At 36.3% G+C, this 23,007-nt stretch overlaps 1 protein-coding gene across 18 annotated transcripts in view; it reads right to left on the bottom strand.

The window, feature by feature from the left end:
• Positions 1-23,007, bottom strand: part of DMXL1 (Dmx like 1) — a 174,898-nt gene that overhangs the window by 85,848 nt on the left and 66,043 nt on the right. For all 18 annotated transcript variants that reach the window (XR_012414028.1, XM_073994088.1, XM_005557571.4 and 15 more), the window contains 6 exons: positions 18,360-18,449; positions 17,649-17,751; positions 15,301-15,420; positions 14,791-15,012; positions 11,647-13,329; positions 10,030-10,137 (listed from right to left, as the gene is read on the bottom strand). Coding sequence is in view for 17 of the 18 variants with exons in the window: in XM_073994088.1 (XP_073850189.1) it covers positions 10,030-10,137; positions 11,647-13,329; positions 14,791-15,012; positions 15,301-15,420; positions 17,649-17,751; positions 18,360-18,449 (2,326 nt within the window). In the remaining variant the exon portion in view is untranslated. The remainder of the gene's footprint in view (positions 1-10,029; positions 10,138-11,646; positions 13,330-14,790; positions 15,013-15,300; positions 15,421-17,648; positions 17,752-18,359; positions 18,450-23,007) is intronic.

Below are 23,007 nucleotides of genomic sequence, written 5' to 3'. Positions count from 1 at the left end.
CACGCAGGTCTCACCTCAAGGGAAACAATGTGGGCAATGTCATAGCTAGATCATCTGGGGTTGGATAGAAACAAATAAAGGAGTTAGACCTTATAGCAACTAGCCTACAGATGTTGGTGGTAGCTCTGTGTTCCTGCCAGTAGTAGCATCCAATTAGAGGTAACAGCCAATGGCATATCCTACCTGCAAAGTCAAGCTGGTTGCTTCCAGAAGCATGGTAAAAAATTAAACCTGGCTTCAGTCCTTAGATGGCTAACCTCCACATTCAGCCTCAGAGCCTACCCCAAAGCCCCACCCAGACTGGTAGACAACTACCTCAGCATATTTCAGCAAAGCTCAGGGGCTAGACCTGCCCAACCAGAGAGTTCAAACAGTGGCTTGGCTCAGCCTCGAACACCACTCCAAGGTCCCACACAGGCAGGGAGACACCTATCACTGTGTACTTCCTTAGAAGACAGACCTGCCCAACCTGTGAGGCCAAACAGGGGCTTGGCCCAGCCCCAGACCTCACACCAAGGCTCCGTTCAGGCAGGAGGGCAAGCTTCAAACACGCATTTCTATAAAACATAGCCTCTGAATCTGTCCATCTGGAATAACAACTCTGCCTAACTTCGGGGCCAGCCTGCAACCCTGCCCAACTTCAGAACCCAAATGATAATACTGCCTGGCCAGAGAACACATCCTGTGACCCAGCCCAATTAGAGGCTATCGCAGTGCCCAGCCAGCAGCTCTGAATGACTGCAGAGACCAGCCAGTGGTCTTGCCAGACAGCAGAACCTAGAGAGCAGCATCATCCAACCTCAGAACCTAAAGGCAGGGGCCTAGCCACCTAGAGAACCCAACTGTAAGCTCTGCCCCCCCGGGGTCATTTCAGGCTAAACCATGCATAATCAGAGGCTAGATTTAATAGTGAAGCTCTATCTTGGCCAGAAATCACAGAAGAGGTTGCTGTCTCTTCAAATGTGCAGACCCCAAAGCAAATACACGAGAATGGTGAAGAAGCAGGGAATCATTATATCTCGAAAAGAAACTAATAAATTTCCAATAATGAACCCAAAGGAAACAGATCTATGAAATGACCGATGAATATTGGAATAATCCACTTAAAAAGTTCAGTGAACTACTTGAATATATAGAGGAAAATTAAAACAAATTTATTCTTATTTAAATAAATTCTACTCAAATAGAAACCGAAAGAGAATGGGGATAGCTATACTTAGACAAAATAGACTTCAAGTCAAAAACTGTAAAAGGAGACAAAGAAGTATGTTACATAATGATAAAAGGGTCAATTCATCCAGAGGATATTAATAATTATAAATATATACATACTCAACATCAGAGGCACTTAGACTTCGAAAGCAAATATTAAAGAAAGTAAAGGGAGAGATAGATTACAATACAGTAATAATAGGGGGATTCAATACCCTACTTTCAACAAAGGACAGATCATCCAGACAGAAAATTAAGAACACTGGATCTGACCAATGTTTAGTCTCTTAGACCAAATGTACCTAAAAGACATGTACAGAACACTCTACCAAACAGCAAGAGAATATGCATTCTTTTTGTGCACACAAAGAATATTCCCCAGAATAGATAATATGTTAGATTACAAAGCAAGTTTTAAAAAATTCAAGTGGATTAAATCATATCAAGTATCTTTGCTGATCACAATAGTATGAAACGAGAAATAAATAACAGGAGAAATCTTGGAAAAGTCACCAATTTGTGGAAATTAAACAATATGCTCCTGAAAAAACAATGGGTCAAAGAAGAAATCAAAAGAGAAATTAAAAATTATCTTGAGACAAACAAATACAAAAACAGAATATGCTAAAATTTATGGGATGCAGCAAAACTATTTCTAAGAGAGAAAATCACAGCATTCAGTTCCTCCCCCCGTATCTCTCTCTCTCTCTCTCTCAAATAAACAACCTACTATTATACATCAAGGAACTAAAAATAGAAGAAACTCAGCCCAAAGTTAACAGAAGAAAGGAAATGAAGATCGGAGGAGAAATAAATAAAGTATAAACTAGAAAAATGACAGGGAAAAACAACTAACAAAACTAAGGGTCAGTTTTCTGGAAAGATAAATATACTTGACAAATCCTTAGCAAGATTAAGAAAAAGAAGGGCCAGGCGCAGTGGCTCATGCCTGTAATCCCAGCACTTTTAGGAGATGGAGGCAGGAGGATCACTTGAGGTCAAGAGTTCGAGACCAGCTTAGCCAACATGGCAAAACCCTGTCTCTACAAAATACAAAAATTAGCTGGTTGTGGTGGAGCAAGCCGATAATCCCAGCTACTTGAGAGGCTGAGGCAAGAGAATCGCTTAAATCCAGGAGGGCACAGGTTGCAGTGAGCTGCGAGGCGCCATGGCACTCCAGCCTGGGAGACAGAGAAAGTCTCTATCTCAATAAATAAATAAACCAAAGACTAAAAATAAAATTAGAACTTAAAGAAGAGACACTACAAATGATACCACAAACAAATAATTGTAAGAGATGAATATGCAGATATCTGCCAACAAATTGGATAACCCAGAAGAAATGGATAAATTCCTAAACACAGATAACCTGCCAGAACTGAAATATGAAGAAATAAAATATCTGAACAGATTGATGATGGGTAAGCACATAAATCAGTAATATAAAGTCTCCCATCAGGTCAGGCACGGTGTCTCATGCCTGTAACCCCAGCACTTTGGGAGGTCAAGGCAGGCAGATCACTTGAGGTCAGGTGTTCCAGACCAGCCTTGCCAACATGGCGAAACTCTGTCTCTACTAAATTACCCCAGCTACTCAGGAGGCTGAAGTAGGAGAATCACTTGAAACCCGGAGGCAGAAGTTGCAGTGAGCCGAGATTGCACCACTGCACTCCAGAGTTGGGTGACAGGAGCATCTCAAAAAAAAAAAAAAAAAAAAAAAAAAATCACACACACGTCTCCCGTCAACCCATCAAAGAAAAGTCCAGAACTTGATCACATCACAGGTGCATTCTACTAAACATTTAAAGAAAAACTAACACCAATCCTTCTTAAACTCTTCCAAAGAACAGAAGAGGAAAGAAAAGTTCTTCTTTTTATGAGACCAGGAGTTCCCTGATGCCAATGCCAGGCAAAATAAATACAAAATAATAACAACAATAATAAAAATTATAGGTCATTATCCCTGATAAACACAAATGTAAAACCCTCCACAAAATACTAGCAAACCAAATTAACAGCACAATAAAAGGATCACCCAGTATGATCAAGTAGGAATTATGCCAAGGGTTCAAGATTGGCTCAACATGTGCAAATTAACTGATGTCATTCTGTTCACATTAACAAAATTAAGGACAAAACCATATGATCCTCTCAACAGATGCAAAAAAAGCATCAAGTAAAATTCAACATCCTTTCATGACAAAAACTCTCAAAAAATTAGGTGCAGAAGGAATGTACCTCAACACAATAAAGGCCACAAATGATAAGCCCAGAGCTAAACATCATACTCAACAGTGACAATTTAAAAGCTTTTCCTCTAAGATCAGAAAGAGGACAAAAATGCACTCTCTCACAACTTCTACTCAACTATGATAGTACTAGAAGTCCCTGCCAGAGCAACTGGACAAAAGAAGGAAATAAAAAGGCATCCAAATAGGAAATGAAGAAGTAAAAATGTCACTGTTTGCTAACAACACAATCTTACATACAGAAAACACAAAAGACTCCACCAAAGAAACAGAACTAATAAACAACTACATTAAACATGAAGGATACAAAATTAAAATGCAAAAAGAAGTGGCATTTCCATACAGTAACAACAAATTATCTGATCTGATTTAAAAAATAAATAAAACAATCTCATTAATCGTTGCTACAAAAAAAAAAAACAAAACAAAAAACAGGCTGGTGGCTCACGTCTGTAATCCCAGCATTTGGGAGGCCAGAGTGGGAGGACAGTTTGAGCTGAGGAGTTTAAGAACAGCCTGGGCAACACAGTAAGACCCCATCTCATTAAAAACAAAAATTTAACCAAGGAAGTAAAAGAGCTCTACAATAAAACTGTAAAACACTGATGAAAGAAATTTGAAGACACACAAAAAATGGTAAGATACCCAGTGTTCACAGATTGGAAAAATTAATTTAATTTTTAAATCGTTAAGATGTTCAAACTACCCAAAATTATCTACAGATTCAATGCAATCTCTATCAAAATACTGATGTCATTTTTCACAGAAATAGAAAAAAAGAAAAAAAACCCTAAAATTCATTAGGAATACCAAGAAACCCCAAATACCCAAAGTAAACTTGAGATGAAAGAACAAACCTAGAGACATCATACTGCCTGATTTCAAACTATATTACAAAGCTAGGGTAATCAAAATAGCAAGGTACTGGTGTAAAAACAGAAACACAGACCAATGGAATAGAACAGAAGGCGTGGAAATCAACTCATACATTTATACTCAACTGATTTTTGTCAAAGGTGCCAGGAACACACAATAGAAAAGGATAGTTTCTTCAAAAAATGGTGCTGGGAAAACTAGATAACTACATGCAGAAGAATGAAATTGGACCATTACCTTACACCATATACAAAAATAGGTCAAAATGGACTAAAGACTTAAACATAAGACCTGCATTATAAAACCACTAGAAGAAAAGACAGGGGGAAAACTACATGTCATCAGTCTGGGCAATGATTTTTTTTGGACACAGCACCAAAGGGACAGGCAACAAAAGCAAAAATTAACAAATGGGATTACATCAAACTGAAAATGTCTGCATAGCAAAAAATACAATCAGCAGAGTGAAGAGAAAAGCCATGGATTGGGAAATAATATTTGCAATCTGTATATCTGATACGGAGTTAATATCCAAAATATATCAAGAACTCTAATAACCCAATAGCAAGAAAACAACTCAATTAAAAAATGGACATGCCAGGCACAAGTGGTGCACACCTGTAGTCCCAGCTATTTGAGAGGCTGAGGCAGGAGGATGGCTTGAGGCCAGGAGTTTGACTGCAGCCTGGGCAACAGAGTAAGACCTTCATCTCTTGGGGGGGGGAAAAAACCCAGAGGGGACAAAAGACCTGAACAGATATTTCTCAAAAGAAGACATATGAATGTCCAACAGATAAATGAAAAAGGTGCTTGACATCTATAATCATCAGGAAAATGCAAATTAAAGCCATAATGAGATAACAATTCACACCTGCTAGAATGTCTATTATCAGAAAGAGAGAAAAAAAAGTTTTGGTAAAGAAGTGGCGAAAAGGGGAGCCTGGTACACTGCTAGTGGGAACATAAATTAGTACAGCCATTATGGAAAAGGGTATGAAGGTTCCTCAAATATCTAAAAATATTCTGGGACAATGTTTTATTAAAAGAGAAGAAAAGCAAAAATTTTTAACTAAAAAAAGAAAGAAAAAATATAGAAACAAAATTACCACATGATCCACCAACCCCATTTATGTGTATATAGTCAAAGGATGTGAAATCAGTATGTTGAAGAGTTATCTGCACTCCAATGTTAAGTGTAGCTTTATTCACAATAGCTTAGTTATCAAATCAACCTAAGTATCCATCAATACATTAATAAAGAAAATGTCTCATATATAGGCATACCTTGGAGATACCGTAGGTTCAATTTCAGACCACCACAATAAAGCAAATATTGCAGTAAAATGAGTAACACAACTTTTTGTTTCCCAGTGCTTATACAAGTTATGGTCACATCATACTGTGGTCTATTAACTGTGTAATAGCATTATGTCTAAAATGAGTGTACATACCTTAATTAAAAAGCACATTATTGCTAAAACGTAACAATAATCTGAGCCTTAAGCAGGTCATATTCTTTGCTGATGGAGAATCTTGCCTCCATGTTACTGGCTGCTGACTGATCACGGTAGAGGTTACTGAAGGCTGGGATGGCTGTAGCAATTTCTTAAAATAAGACAACAACGAAGAGTGCCACACAGATGGCCTCTTCCTTTTATGTGAGATTTCTCTATACCATGTAATTCTATTTGATAGAATTTAGAACTTCTTTCAAAATTGGAGCCAGTCCTCTCAAACCCTGCCAGTGCTCTAACAACTAAGTTTATGGACTATTCTAAATCCTTTGTTTTAATTTCAACCATGTTCACTGCATCTTCACCAGGCGTAGATTCCACCTTAAGAAACCACATTCATTGCTCATCCTTTAAGAAGCAACTCCTTATTTGCTGAAGTTTTTGCTTTTTTTTTTTTTTTTTTTTGAGACAGGGTCTCCTTCTGTTGCCCAGGCTGGAGTGCAGTGGTGTGATCACAGCTCATTGCAGTCTTGACCTCCTGGACTCAAGTGATATTCCCATTCAGCTCCCTGAGTAGCTAGGACTACAGGCACGTATCACTAAACCTACCTAAATTTTTTTCAGAGATGGGGTCTATGTTGCTCAGGCTGGTCCTCAAACTCCTGGCCTCAAACGATCCTCCCACCTCAATATCCCAAAGTGTTGAGATTACAGGCATGAGCCATCATGCCTGGCTCTGCTAAAATTTTACCCTGAGATTGCAGCAATTCAGTCACAACTTCAGGTTCTACTTTTAATTCCAGTTCCCTTGCTATTTCTACCATATCTGCAATTACTTCCTCTACTGAAGTCATGAACCCTTCAAAGTCATCTGTGAAGGCTGCAATCAACTTCTTCCAAACTCTTGTTAATGTTGATATTTTGACAGCCTCCCATGAATTACAAATGTGCCTAATGGCATCTAGAATGGTGAAACCTTTCCAGTGGTTTTCAATTTACTTTGTCCAGATCCATCAGAGGAATCATTATCTATAGCAGTTATAGCCTTATGAAATGTATTTCTTAAATGATAAGACTTAAAAGTTGGAAGCATTCCTTGATTCATGGACTGCAAAATGAATGTTGTGTTACAGGCATAAAAACTATATTAATCTCCTTGTACATCTGCATCAGAGCTCTAGTGTGAACAGGTCACTGTCAATAACAGCAATATTTTGAAAGGAAATCTTATTTCTCAACAGAAGGTCTCAATAGTGGGCTGAAAATATTAAATTATGCTATAAACAGAGGTGCTGCCATCGGGCTTTGTTGTTCCATTCGTATAGCACAGACAGAAGAGGTTTCGCGTAATTCTTAAAGACTCTAGGATTTTCAAAATGGTAAATGGGCATTGGCTTCAACTTAGTTACCAGCTGCATTAGCCCCTAACAAGAGTCAGTCTGTCCTTTAAGCCAGGCACTGACTTCTCTCTAACTATAAAAGTCCTAGATGGCATCTTCTTCCAAAAGAAGGCTATTCCATCTACTTTAAAAATCTGTCCTTTTGTGTAGCCACCTTCATCCATTATCTTAGCTAGACCTTCTGGAAAACATGCTGAAGCAAGTGCTGAATGACGTAGAAGCTTCAGCATGTTATCCAGAAGATCCAGCTTCACCTTGTACTTGTAGTTTATGGAGAAGGCTTCTTTCCTTAAACCTCAGGGACCAACCTCTGCTAGCTTCAAACTTTAATTCTGCAGCTTCCTCACCTCTCTCACCTTTCATGAAATTAAGACGAGTTAGAGCCTTGTTTTAGATTAGGCTTTGGCATAAGAAAATCTTGTGGCTAGTTTGATCCATCTAGACCACTCAAACTTTTTCCACATAAGCAATAAGGCTACTTTGCTTTCTTATCATTCATGTGTTCAATGGAGAATGTTTAGTTTCCTTTGGACCTTGTCCTTTGCATTTACAATTTGGTAAACTGTTTGGCACAAGAGGCTTAGCCTTCAGCCTATCTTGGCTTTCGACATGCCTTCCTTACTAAGCTTAGTCATTTCTAGCTTTTGATTTAAAGCAAGAGATATGCAGCTCTTCCTTTTGCTTGAACACTTAGAAGACACTGTAGGGTTGTTAAACTGTCCTAATTTCTATATTGGTTATGTCTCAGTGAATAGAGAGGTCTGAGCAGGAGAAATATAGGGGAATGGCTGATTGGTGTTGTAGCCACAGTACACAATTTATTGACTAAATTCAATGTCCTACGTAGGCGCAGTTCATGGCACTCCAAAACCATTATAATAACAACAAAGATCACTGATCACAGACGACAGAAAAAGTTTGAAATATTGTGAGAATTACCAAAATGAGACACAGAGACATGAAGTGAACACATGCTGTTGGAAAAATGGTGCTGACAGACTTGCTCAACAAAGGGTTGCCACAAAGCTTCAATTTGTAAAAACTGCTGTGTTTGCAAAATGCAACCTAGCAAAGCACAACAAAAACATGTATGCGCGTATATACACTGGAGTATCAGTCAGCCTTAAAAAAGGAAATCTTGTCATTTGCAACAACATGGATGAACCTGGAGAACATTACAGTAAGTGAAATAAGCCAGTCATAGACAAATATTGCATGATCTTACTTATGTGTGGAATCAAATACAATTGAAATCAAAGAAACAGAGAATAAAATGGTATTTGCCCAAGGCTGGGGACAAGATGAGAAGGGAGACATTGGTCAAAGAGTACAAAGTTTCAGTTAGGAGGAATACATTTCTGATATCTACTGCACAGCTTGGTAACTATCTTTAATAATAGTGTATTGTATATTTCAATATTGCTAAGAGAGTACATTTCAAATATTCTTACCACAAATATGCTACATATTTGAGGTGATGGATATGTCTAGTTTGACTTAATCACTGCACTTTGTATACATATAACATTACTTTGGACCCTATAAATATACACAATTTTAATGTGTTAAATTACAATTTAAAAATTTTAAAGAGAATTTGGCCTGGCAAAGTGGCCCACCCCTGCAATCCCCAGCAGTTTGGGAGGCCAAGGCAGGTGGACCACTTGAGGTCAGGAGTTCAAGACTGGCCTGGCCAATATGGTGAAACCCCATCTCTATTAAAAACACAAAAATTAGCCAGGCGTAGTGGCATGTGCCTGTAGTCCCAGGTATTCGGGAGGCTAAGGCAGGAGAATCACTTGAACCCGGGAAATGGAGGTTGCAGTGTGCAGAAATCACACCACTGTACTCTAGCCTGGATGACGGAACAAGACTCTATCTCAAAAAGAAAAAAAAAAAAAAAACTAAAAAGAATTTTATTTAGAATTTTCAACTTCACTTTTTTCAAAGCTATATACAAAATGAGAGAAAGAAAATACAGAAACAAAGAGACAGACAAAAGGTACGAGCAAGAGACTGAGACGAAGGAGCAGAGGCTAAAAGGCTAAACTGCAAGGTCCCAATAACACTTTTTAAACCTACAGATCCAATAATGCTGAAAGCCAGCTCTATTTCTTGAACTTCCTGGGAGATGAGCCAAAAAACATGCTGTTTTGTTTAAGTGAACTTAAGTGAGATTTCTCTCACTTTGAACTAAGACAATGTTATTTTCAGATACCTACAATAATCATTTAATAAGAATCTATTAAGTTACGCTAAGACAGTTCAAAGTCTAACACAGTTCAAAGTAAGAGAACTAACAGTATCTGAAATACAGCACTAAATACAGAATACATGAAATATACTAAACTAATATCTGAAATACATATTTTAACAGTTTTAAGTGTGGGTAAATTTACACTTTCAATATTCTGTACTCTTTGTGAAACATTTAAAATTTGAGAATGTATTATAACAAAAATGTTATTCAAAGTTTGGTGGAAAAACTGAATTTAGATAAATGTCAAAAAAGGAGAAAAAAGCCAATCTAAAGAATAAATTAAAGAAAATGAAACAATACTAATTTGCCTTGAACATAACATGCATTTAAAAACTTTAACACAGAATATCCAATTTCCCAGTACCTGTTTCTTCATTAACTCCTTTTGTCTACCATTAAAAATTCCAATGTTTTAAGCAAAGATTATGAAGAAATAAACATTCTAATAAATAAAGGAACTTAAAATGTGTTAAATTTGTCATCATTATCATGTCTGGGTAAAAACAAGTTTAAAAACTCCCAAGTCTCTCATTTTCTACTCGCTTTATTTCCCTTTAATAGATTACTATCAAAATCACCTTGGTGAAGGAGTTGAGCTCGATAGGCTGGAAGGGAAGTTGTAAGAAAGGTATGGAGTCGAACAGCCAAAAGAAATTTTAGTCCACATTCATCAAGAGTTTCTCCACCTGCAATGGGAGAAAGGGGAAGCAACGTATTAAAAAAAAAAAAAATTGTAAGCAAAAGAACACCAAATATAGGCATATAACATTCTTAACCTGACCCCCCAAAAAAAAGCTTTCAGTCTAAAATATTTTCTAACATTTATCTTTTTCTACACAATTTTACATTACAGAAAAAACAGTATAAACAATTGGAAAAATAATAAAAAAGAGAATAAAGAGAGTCTGATACTCTTTAGAATCTGACCTCTTCTGATTGAAATCTTATTTAAATTGTGACTGATTTTTGAACAGTTTAACCGGTTTCTGTGGCACATGTACAGTAATATCTTTAATCAATACGGTTTATTCAAATCATACATCCACCCCAATAATCTGCTGTTAACAATGGAAGAAATAGTTCTATGGTGGGAGGGCCTGGTATTTTTTCCTTGAAGCAAAAACTAAAAACATAAAACACCTATAACATATTCACATCAAAAATAGTATCTACTAGTAATATCGCTAAAAGTGTCAAGATTCATAACCAACTTAATTTTTCTTAAATTTAATTTTGTTATATTAAATTTACCCTAAATTTTCCTTTCAAGCTTCGTTCAAAGGGATACTGACATATATATGGTCCACAAGGCTCAATTGGTTCATTTCAGAACTTGAGATTTGATGGGAAACTGTTCATAACTCAGCAGTGTTTTTTTTAAAATGCTCTCTGGGTGAGGAAAAGATCTAATTACATTATGCTTTTCTAGGTAGGAGCATACACTAATGCCAATTTAAAAAAAAAAACTCAATGTTTTAAAAACTGAATTATAATTGTTAATAGTGGATTATTACAAAATGAGGGGAAAAAACCAGAAATCACCTTTTACTTTTAGGTACCTAAAATAATTATTTAATAAGAATCTGTTAAATTTTGCTAAACTAAGAAAGATTCAGTTGGATCTCTTATAATACTAAGCAGACAATTAGTAAAAATGACCAGCATAAGGAGTCTTTGTGCACTTACTCATAGTACTATGATTTATGGGATAAATAGTGCATATTAAGAGTTTACTGTTTATGATAGTCTGGGGGGGAAAAAGTTAAAACTGTTGTGAAGGTAGCAAGGATGTTCCCAAAAAAAACCTTAATCGTATTTTTTTTTTTAAGAGACAGGGTCTTGCTCTATTGCCCAGGCTGTAGTGCAGTGGCACAATCAATTCACTGCCGCCTCAACCTCCTGGGTGCAAGCATCATCCCACCTCAGGCTCCTGAGTAGCTAGGACTACAGGCATGAGGCACAATATCTTGCTAATTTTTTTTTTGTTTTCATAGAGATGGGGGTCTCATTATGTTGCCCAGGCTGGTCTTAAACTCCTGGGTTCTAGTGATCCTCCTGCCTCAGCCTCCAAAAGAGCTGAATTTACAGGCATAAGCCCCTGTGCCTAGCTAATGGCATCATTTTAATAATAATTATTTAAAATTATTTTCTGTGAAAATAAGTAAAAATGTTATCAGCATGGAGTTTAGTTTTACCTTGGCTTCTGTCTCGGCTTTCTCCAATATCAGTGCTTGTTGTTGCAATTGTATCTGCTAAGGCCATCAAAGACATCTGTTCCATCCGGCTGAGTCCTGGTAAACTAGAATGAAGTAAGTGGCCAGAAAGAACCTGAGCATGCTCAGGTCCAAAGTAAGTTGGACTGTATTGTGAAAGGTCAATAACTCTAGGCTTTGTATTTTCTTCATCTGTCTCTAACATATGAGTATCAGTCATTACAGGTTGAGTCTGAAAAAGCTCATCATAACTTTCTTTTGATAACTGGTTTGATTTACTTAAGGTACTCTCATTACCAGATTTCTCCAAAGATGAGTAACAGCTATCATCATCTGCTGCAAGTAAGGCATATAAAGGAAGTGGAGGAACAGAATCTATTTCTGTGTAATCTGTATTTTCAGTCTTGTTGAATGCCTGGGGGTCTCTGGTAGTGCTTCCACTAGCACTGATTGTGAGAGACCTAAGGCGGCGTTCATGATTAGATTCAGCTTCATTCAAAGCCACAACTTCCCCAGCAATGCACTTAACAAGATGGGACAATATGGCCTTGGCTCTCCGAACTTTACCAAGATCCATGAGTTCCAAAAGCTGCAAGGGATGATACTGAGGTAGAGTCGGGGAAAGTACATGAGCTGCTTCAAAAAGACCTGAATCTTCCATATCCACTGAAGGATCGAATGCAGTTTTCTTTCCACAGATTTTCTGTGCAAGACTGGTCATGGATCGAGTCAGAGTTTTCTTTGGAGGATGTAACCCAGAACTGGAGTTACTCTGTTTCATTAAACTTGTTATAGATGGAGTGCTCCCACTGTACGAATCTGTTATAACAGGTTCTTGTTTAGAAGATGGCTGCCATTGGGAATACACATGCATTTCACAGTCCATTCCTACCACAAGGATGCCATCCCGGACCCACGATAAAGAAACAGGAAAAGGTGGGGAGCCATCTACAGAAGAAACCAGGTCCACACTTCGTAATAGTACAAATTTAGAAAGGGGCACAACTTTAGTACTCTCCCAGAGAGGAAACGCCAGGCTTTCCTTAGCAGTCTGGTCTTGTACCTTGCCAGCCAGGGGTCCATACATAAAAAGTTTTGATCCAATTCCTACAGTCAGGATATGAGAACCATCTTCTCTAGACATCCAATCTAAGTGAACTAAATGCTTTGTGTTTGATGTGATATTCTCTTTACTAGATAAATATATCTCTTGTTTATTATAGGCCACTAAATTACTGTCAACACTAATGCCAGAATCCAATACTGTGCTTAACTCATCTAAATGAATTGTCTGTTCAAGGACCCAACATGAACCTCCTGTTGACTCACATTCAAAAATACTTACATGCATCACAAAGTCCTGGGAAGATCTACTATTAGATGCAGGCTGCTTATAAGCTACTGCTAAACGATTTGTATGTGCACAGCTAACTTCTATAGGCCTACCAGGTACAGTTATACTACTATTGCTCTGAAGTCCATCTTCAATAAGTAATGGCCATTCTTCCCAAATGTATGCAAGATCAATTTTTCCATTCTCTGATGTGGCAGATTGTCCATCTGTTACTCTGCATCTCCAGAATCTTACTTTCTCATCTGAACATGAAGTTGCCAATAAATAAGGAGCACTGCATGCAGGATATATAGAAGATGAACTCAGATGTCCTAAAATAAAAATAATCCATTAACAAAATGTCAAATTTGGTTAAATACTTCTGTTTTTATGTACTTAAGATTTTAGTCTTTTTGTATTAACTACTGTTAAGAGCATGACAGCCTATATTTATTTAAGAAGAGGCAGCAAGAATAGTAAGAAAGAGGCTTTTAATGACATCAGAAAGGTATAAAAAAGAAAGGATCACCAAAACCTAGAGTTTAAAGGGAACTCTGAGATAATTTACTTCAATTCTTGAAGGTTAAACATCTTGGGCCTAAATCAAACAACTTCGGCATAGGCAGAATTTTAAAAGTTGAATTCTAGTCAATCCAGAATTTGTTTCACAGCTCTTTGCTAGTTTTATACATTATAAATCTAATTTTAAAGCTATCAATGCATTTTTTTTTTAATTTGTCAATACTCACTGGCTCCTTCTCTTTTACATTTTTCAATATAAATGTGAATGGCCTATGTTTACTCAAGTACTGAATGGTCACTTTAGAACTTAACATTTGCTGAGACTTAAAGTAATCATGCACTATTAGTTTTCTTTTTTTTTTTTTTGAGACAGAGTCTTGCTCTGTCGCCCAGGCTGGGGTGCAGTGGCCGGATCTCAGCTCACTGCAAGCTCCGCCTCCCGGGTTTAGACCATTCTCCTGCCTCAGCCTCCCGAGTAGCTGGGACTACAGGCGCCCGCCACCTCGCCCGGCTAGTTTTTTGTATTTTTTAGTAGAGACGGGGTTTCACCGTGTTAGCCAGGATGGTCTCGATCTCCTGACCTCGTGATCCGCCCGTCTCGGCCTCCCAAAGTGCCGGGCGCGGTGGCTCAAGCACTATTAGTTTTCTAAAACAGGGGCCTTGATTTTTATTTTTGATTAGTATTCTTGATACTCCCGAACAGTGGTTCTTGACCTTTTGCATGCATAAGAATCACTTGAAAGGCTTGTAAGACCAGGCCACTGGGTCCCATCCCAGAGTTTGAGATATAGTAACCCTGGGTGGCCCAAGAAATGGGGTGGCCCATTTCTAACAAGTTTCCAGGATGCTGATGCTGCTGGCCTGGGGACACTTTGAAAACCACTGCTCTAGAATAAGGATAATAAATATATAGCAGAAGCCATACAATCAGAATCATGGCTCCAGGAAGCTACTGCCAATACCATCAAAGTTTGCAAATAAGGGACAACTCAGTTACCATCTCCGCTCTAGAAACTGTCCCTTTGTCTTCCCAAAAGACAAACGAAATTTGTTTTAGAAATCAATATTTAAGACTAGAACTGGCTGATAAATGTCAGAGTAATCTGAAAACATAATGAGAACTATAAGTCTTCAATTTAGGGTACTTGAATATTATTATTTCCATTTCTGGTTCTGTGTGGATTTAAGAGGTAGTCGCAGCACCTATTTTTAAATACCTGGGAAATACTCATGTGTTAAAAAATTAGTCTCTTTTCATAAAATTTACAAACCTGCTGATGGCTTAATACTTATTATCTCAACTCCTTCTGGCAAATGCAATTCTTGGCTATAAACCATTTCTGAAAACAGAGTCAACTTGCTGGTACTCTGGAGATTTGCTCTGCAAGCCTGATACTTTTGTGAAAAAGGAGATAGGATCTTCTCTGGAGAAGAAGAATAATGTTCTTCTGGCTGCCAAACTGCTTCAGATAATTCTGTGTCTACTTTTTCATCTATAAAACATAAGAAAAGAACCAAAAACTGAGGCAGGGGAGCCCTATAAATATTACGATTGCTACATTTCACAATCCGAAACTGCCTTGTAAAAGAGAAAATAGTAAACATATAAATATGATTCTTCACATAAAGAAAATAAGAAAAGATTTTTAAATTAATTGAATAATCTACAGTTATCACCATTTAATGAGAATGGCTTTAAGAAATATGTACCAAATTATCTAATTTTGTGTAATTTGTTAACTTATGCCTATTAAAATTACACACACACACAAATGACTCACCTAATGAGACAGGAGTTGATTTTAGATGTAAATTCCACATGTGTAATAGTGAACGGTTGTCTTGAGTGCATTCTATGACAATTAGGTAGAACTTCTCAGAAAATCCATTAGGTGAGCTGCCTGTTGGTATTAATGATATTTTTCACTGTTAATATGTATAAAAGAGACAACTTGCTAAATATGCCAAGTTAAAATAATTGGACTTTAAAAAAAAGAAAATTAAAAACTTTTACCTAAGGCTTCAAATACAAGTGGTATTATAAAATATATTCAAATCCTTTACCATACGAATTTGTATTAACTTAAAATTTTTACAATAATATGTATGCTATTTCATGTTTGAATTGACAGGTTTAGAGTCATCATCATCAAATTGTTCACAAAGATTAAACCATATGAAGCAGAAAATTTCTAAACAGATAGGAACTATGCAATATATACTTAAACTCAACATATTATGATGAAATGGTGGTGCCAAACATTTTTCAAATGAGTAAGGTCCATAATGGATGATGACTTCAGGATATTTATCCAATGGCCAAATTATAAGTATTCATTATAAAACGTATCATTCAAGAAAATTTGTCTTCACCCAAATTGCAGTTTAAACAGCAAACAAGTTACTCAAAATAAACATATCCTTTTAAAATACATCAGAAAAAATCAATGATTTATTATTGCCTGAAAAAACCTTTTTAACAAGAGATTTTAATCCAAATTTTCTTCATTATAAGTTATTATTCACTATGTGCACAATTAGGTAAACGAAAATTACAGTATAAAAACAAAATAAATCACAGAACATGTAAAACATGAGAAAGCAGGTATAGAAGGGCACAAAGACTTTGCCCTTTTATAAATCTGCATAGGAAAAAAATAAAAAATGGTAACCATAAATGTTTTAAATCATCTTGTATTGACAGCCTAAATGAAAAGGTAACTTTGGTAATGTATTCTAAGTTAGGCATCCAAAATACAGAAATTAAGAGAAAAGAAAGGATAAAGATTATAACAAAAGAAAAAAGAATAGAAATCAATCCTAGTTTTGATAATTTCACTAACAACAAAAAATGCTCCAATACTGAAAATATTTGTAAAACATTTTTCTTCTTCATAATAGAGCAAAAGAAATGAAATCATAACTCCTTAGGTATTTTCTAGGAAACTCTAATAATGAACATAATAGTTTTTGGGTAAAAGTAAAAATTTCCTGAATATTTTAAGAAAAATCGTAGCCTTAAAGAGAGAAAAAAATACATTAAAAATTGAAGAATCCGAAAAAAGAAAATACTAGAATACGTGAAGATCATAGAAAAACTCAACCTTATGCAAGGGAGAGTAACTTCTTTTGAAAGTTTTAAAGAGACTTAAATTGTTAACAATGTTAACATGTTCATTAATATTTTAATATGAAAAGAAAGGATATTTTTGTTTACACAATAAATAATCCTATGTCTTATGTCTGATATCTTTAATCCCCATTTTTAGCATATTTCCACCATGTTCAGAGTTAAAAAAACACATAAAGTGTATTTGCACAGCTCATTAATTCAGGGAAAACTGATAGAAGACTAAAAGCAATGGTAAGAAATTAGATGTCAACATAAAAGTGCAGAACTCTAAGGAGTACTTCTCATAAAAGAAGAAAAATGGAAAAGGTGGCAGAAAGACATGATGTACAAGAGGAGAAAAAATTCTGAACAAATGCAGAAGATATTTAACATTTGAATCTTGATAACTTCTTTGTGTAATGGGCATATACTGTATAACTGATTTATAAGACTGTGATCCTCAAGAATGCCATTTTTGAGTTTGGTTTGGCTCTATAATCTCAAGTGATGACCAAGAGATTTTAGCTTTATTTTACTCGGTGTGCCTTCATGTAAAGTAATAATGTTGATGAGAGGAGTTTAACAACATTTTAAAACCTGTTTTACTATAAAAACATTAATTAAGACAATTAGTTTTTAAATTAAGGACTTTCTAGCTTGAAGTTTTAAGCTACTTCTTTAAATTACAAATTTTCAAAAGGCAGGAGGTCCATAATATCCAAATGGATGGGTAGGACCCCATCCATGCAAAAAGCTCTCACATGTTAATAATAAAGCATTTCTATTATGCAGTTTAAAAAACATAAAACCAAGATGCCCCTTTAATTTTGTTCACATTTCTTACCTGGTTAAGAATAAAAAGATACTCACATTTATGATAAATATTTAATAAACAAACTTACTCCAAACAATTTTTCCTTCAAACAGACAATGTGAAGCATTTCACCAATTCATCTTTATTAACTGCCTAACATACTGTACATAGTATTTCTCATTCCATAAACACTTCTTCCTTACCTGCATTAGATGAAATGTTGTCTTTGCCAAGGCTTTTCTTCTCAAGGTTATTCAAAATGAAGTCTTCTTGAAAAACATGAAGCAGTTGGGTTTTTCTCCCATGCTGAATATAAATACATATCAACGTAAGTTGACCTATGTGTTATTTACCTAATGCTAAATAACCAGAAAAATAATACTTCATAATGAGATATTTAAAGGCAGAATAAGATTCAAACGTTCAGCAGAATGTAAGTGTATGGTACCTCCATTAGATTAAACAGATGAATATAAAAATCTAGGTCAAGATCATTTGCTTTCATTACAACAAGTCTTTATAAGTAAGAAATAATATCCACCAGTTTTTATTTAGCCACAAATTGGAACCTAGTTTTCTTTCCAGTGATTTTCATAACCAAGGATGAGGAACCTAACACCACTTTATTAAATCTAATGGTAATATGATAATATTTTTATAATATGTTTGAGTCAAAGTTTGAAATTTATTTGGTTGTGAATATAGTAATGAGCATTATAATTTGTTTTCTAGTCTGAAGTCTAGAAAGTAAAATATACAATAGTATGTTATCTATTATATGATGAGTTAATTACTGAATCTACTTTACCTGTAAATATATAGCAAATTATCAAATTACATTAATATATAGATTTTATGCAAAATGATTTCATAAACTTTTTAAAATATACCTCCCCCCCCAAATTAATACTTACAAGTTTGGTAATGGGATCTAATGCAATAATGCATCCTGGCCTGGCTGTTGATTGTTGACTGACGATGTTAAAGACTTCACCAACATATTTCTGTTTTTTTAAAAAATTGATAATTTACTAAACAATTCATATGCAAATAAGAGTAACAAAATTTCAGGCGTAACAGATAAATAACAATAAAATTCAAGTGGGCTTAAATATAGTCCCTTTCAACTATAAAAATATTAGGTCTTCACTCTTTATAGGAAGTAACATACAAATGAAAAAGCATTACAGCTCAGTTGGTACAGAGAAAAACAAAAGCAATGCTTGATAACCGTTAAGGGAAAAAAATTATATCAATAAATGTGAAAAACTGATTTCAATCTCCTGGAAATGTTCTAATAATTAGTGCTTTTTAAACATTAATTTTGAGGTAGGAAGGATAGAGCTAAAGAAACAAGATTGCATACTATTCAAGTATGCTGATTTCTTGAGCCATTCATGTCCTGACTGCATTAGTTAAGGTCACACTGCTAAATTCAGTGGTCTATTTTCAAATCTTTACAGTACTTGCTTTATCAGCAGCATCTGATCTTGGTAATCATTCCTTCTCCCTCCTTGAAATACTTTTCTCTTTTGCCTTCCATTATATGCCACATTCACCCTTGTATTTCCACCCTACTTTTAACAGAGCTTTCCAGCATTCAATCTTTAATTTTTTTTAACTTTCATTGTAGGTTTGGGAGTACGTGTGCAAGTGTGTTATACAGGTAAACTGATGTCACAGGGCTTTGTTGTACAGATTATTTCATCATCCAGGTACTAAGCCTACTACTCAACAGTTATTTTTTCTGGTCCTCTCCCTCCTCCCACCTTCCACCCTGAAGAAGTCCCCAGTGTCTGTTGTTCCATTCTTTGGGTTCATGAGTTCTCATCATTTAGCTCCCACTTATAAGTGAGAACATGCAGTATCTGGTTTTCTACTCCTGTGTTAGTTTGCTAAGGATAATGGCCTCCTTAAAGAATGGCCTCCATAAAGAAGTTGCTTTATGAATGCCAGCTCCACCCATGTTCCTGCAAAATACATCATTTCATTCTTTTTTATGGCTGCACAGTATTCCATGGTGTATATGCACCACATTTTCTTTTTTTTTTTTTTGAGACACAGTCTCGCTCTGTCGCCGAGGCTGGAGTGCAGTGGAGCGATCTCGGCTCACTGCAAGCTCTGCCTCCCGGGATCATGCCATTCTCCTGCCTCAGCCTCCCGAGTAGCTGGGACTACAGGTGCCTGCCACCACGCCCGGCTAATTTTTTGTACTTTTTTAGTAGAGATGCAGTTTCACCGTGTTAGCCAGGATGGTCTTGATCTCCTGACCTCGTGATCCACCCGCCTCGGCCTCCCAAAGTGCTGGGATTACAGGCCTGAGCCACCGCACCCAGCCACACCACATTTTCTTAATCCAATCTGTTACTCTTTGTCACTCTTGGGCATTTGGGTTGATTCTGTCTTTGCTATTGTGAATAATGCTGCAACGAATATTCGCATGCATGTGCCCTTATCACAGAATGATTTATATTCCTCTGGGTACATAGCCAGTAATGGAATTGCTCGGTTGAAAGGCAGTTCTGTTTTTAGCTCTTTGAGGAATCACAGTACTGCTTTCCACAATGGCTGAACTAATTTATACTCCCATCAACAGTGTGTAAGTGTTCCCTTTTCACTACAACCTCACCAGCATCTGTTTTTTTGTTTTTTGACTCTTTAATAATAGCCACTCTGACTGGTGTGAGATGGTGTCACACTGCGGTTTTTATTTGCATTTCTCTAATGATCAGTAATACTGAGTTTATCATATTTGTTGCCACATGTATATCTTCTTTTGAAAAGTGCGCATGTCCTTTATCCACTTTTTGATGGAGCTGTTTTTCTCTTGTAAACTTGTTTAAGTTCCTTATAGATGTTGGATATTCAGACCTTTCTCAGAGGCACAGGTTGCAAATATTTTCTCCTATTCTGTAGGTTGTCTACTTACTCTGTTATGATTGCTTTTGATGTCTTTGTCGTGAAATCACTGCCCATTCCCATGTCCAGAATGGTATTGCCTAGAATTGTCTTCCAGGGTTTTTAGAGTTTTAGGTTTTACATTTAAGTCTTTAATCCATCTTGAGTTGATTTCTGTATATGATACAAGGAAGGGATCCAGTTTCAATTTTCTGAATATGGCTAGCCAATTCTGCCAGCACCATTCATTAAATAGGGAATCCTTTCCCCATTGCTTTTGTCAGGTTTATCAAAGATCAGAGAGTTGTAGGTGTGTTATATCTGGATTCTCTATTGTGTTCCATTGTCAATGTGCCTGTTTTTGTATCACTACTCTGCTGTTTTGGTTACTGTATCCCTGTAGTATAGTTTGAAGTCAGGTAACACGATACCTCAAAGCTTTTTTTTTTTTTTTTTTTTAGGATTGCCTGGGCTACACACACTCTTATTTTGGTTCCATATGACTTTAAAAATAGGTTTCTCTAGTTCTGTGAAGAATGTTGTTGGTAGTTTGATAGGAATAGCATTGAATCTGTAAATTGTTTTGGGCAGTATGGCCATTGTAATGATACTGATTCTTCCTATCCATCAACATAGGATCTTTTTCTCATGTGTTTGTGTCTTATCTGATTTCTTCGAGCAGTGTTTTGTAATTCTTATTGTAGAGATCTTTCACCCCCCACGGATAGCTGTATTCCTATGTATTTTATTCTTTTTGTGGCAGTTGGGAATGGGACTGTCTTCCTGAATTGGTTCTCAGCTTAGCTGTTGTAGGCGTATAGGAATGCTAGTGATTTCTTGTATATTGATTTTTTCATCCTGAAACTTTACTGAAGCTGTTTATTAGATCTAGGAGCTTTTGGGCCAAGACATAGGGTTATCTAGATATAGAAACATGTCATGTACAAACAGTGATAGTTTTACTCCCTGTCTTCCTATTTAGATGCCCTTTATTCCTCTTTCCTGATTGCTCTGGCCAGCACTTCCAATAAAATGTTGAACAGGAGTGGTAAGAGAGGGAATCTTTGCCTTGTGTCAGTTTTCAAGGGGAATGCTTCCAGCTTTCGCCCATTCAGTATGATGTTGGCTGTGAGTTTGTCAAAGATGGCTCTTATTATTCTGAGGTATGTTTCTTCAACACCTAGTTTATTGAGAGTTTTTAACATGAAGGAATGCCGAATTTTATCAAAAGCCTTTTCTGCATCTATCGAAATAATTATGTGTTTTTTTGTCTGCAGTTCTCCTTATGTGATAAATCACATTTAATTTTCGTATGCTGAACAAAACTTGCATCCTGGGAATTAAGCCTACTTGATCATTGTGAATTAGCTTTCTGATGTGCTGCTGGATTTGGTTTGCTAGTATTTTGTCAAGGATTTTTGCATTGATATTCATAGAGAATACTGGGCTTTCTTTTTGTGTGTCTGCCAGGTTTTGGTATCAGGATAATGCTGACCTCAAAAAATTAGTTGGGGAGGAGTCCCTCCTCCTCATTTTTTTGGAATAGTTTCAGTAGGAATGGTACCAGCTCTTCTTTGTGCATCTGGTGGAATTCAGCTATGAATCCCTCAGACCTTGGGTTTTTCGGTTGGTAGGCTATTTATTACTGATTCAATTTTGGAGCTCGTATTGGTCAGTTTGGGGAATCAATTTCTTCCTGGTTCAGTCTTAGGAGGGGGTATGTGTCCAGGAATTTATCCATCCCTTGTAGGTTTTGTAGTCTGTGTCCATACAGGTGTTTGTAGTAGTTTCTGATTATTGTTTTTATTTCTGTAGAGTCAGTGGTAATATCCCCTTGGTAATTTCTAATTGGGTTTATTTGGATTTTCTCTTAGTTAGAAATGTATCTGTCTTATTAATTTTTTTCAAGAAACCAATTCCTGGAATTGTAGATCTTTTGAATGGTATTTTGTGTTTCAGTTTCCTTCAGTTCATCTCTGATTTTGATGATTTCTTATCTTCTGCTACCTGTGGGGTTGATTTGTTTTTCCTTCTCTAATTCTTTCAGTTGTGACGTTAGGTTATTAATTTGTGATCTTTCTGACTTATTGATGTGGGAATTTAGTACTATAAATTTCCCTCTTGACACTGCCTTAGCTGTGTCCCAGAGATTCTGGCATGTTGTATCTTCATTCTCATTACTTTCAAAGAACTTCTTGGTTTCTGCCTTAATTTCACAGTTTACCCAAAAGTCATTCAGGAGCATGTTTTTAATATCCATGTAATTGCCTGGTTTAAGCTATTTTTTAAATCCTGACTTCTATTTTTATTGTACTGTGGTCCAACGGTGTGTTTCATATGATTTGGGTTCTTCTGCATTTGCTGAGGATTGTTTTATGTCCAATTATGTGGTCCAATTTAGAGTATGTGCCATGTGGCAATGAGAGGAATATCTATTCTGTTGTTTTGGGTGGACAGTTCTGCAGCAGTCTGTCAGATACATTTGGTCCAATGTTGAGTTCAGGTCCTGAATATCTGTTAATTTTCTGCCTACATGATCTAATACTGACAGTGAAGTATTGAAGTCTCCCACTATTATTATGTGGGAGTCTATGTCTCTTTGTAGGTTTCTAAGAAGTTGCTTTATGAATCTGGGTGTTCCTGTGTTGGTTGTATGTATATTTA

The sequence above is a fragment of the Macaca fascicularis genome, chromosome 6 (assembly GCF_037993035.2).
Source record: "Macaca fascicularis isolate 582-1 chromosome 6, T2T-MFA8v1.1".
Lineage (NCBI taxonomy): Eukaryota > Metazoa > Chordata > Mammalia > Primates > Cercopithecidae > Macaca > Macaca fascicularis.
The sequence above is the reverse complement of the archived record's forward strand: the minus strand, read 5'-3'. Positions and strand labels throughout refer to the sequence as shown.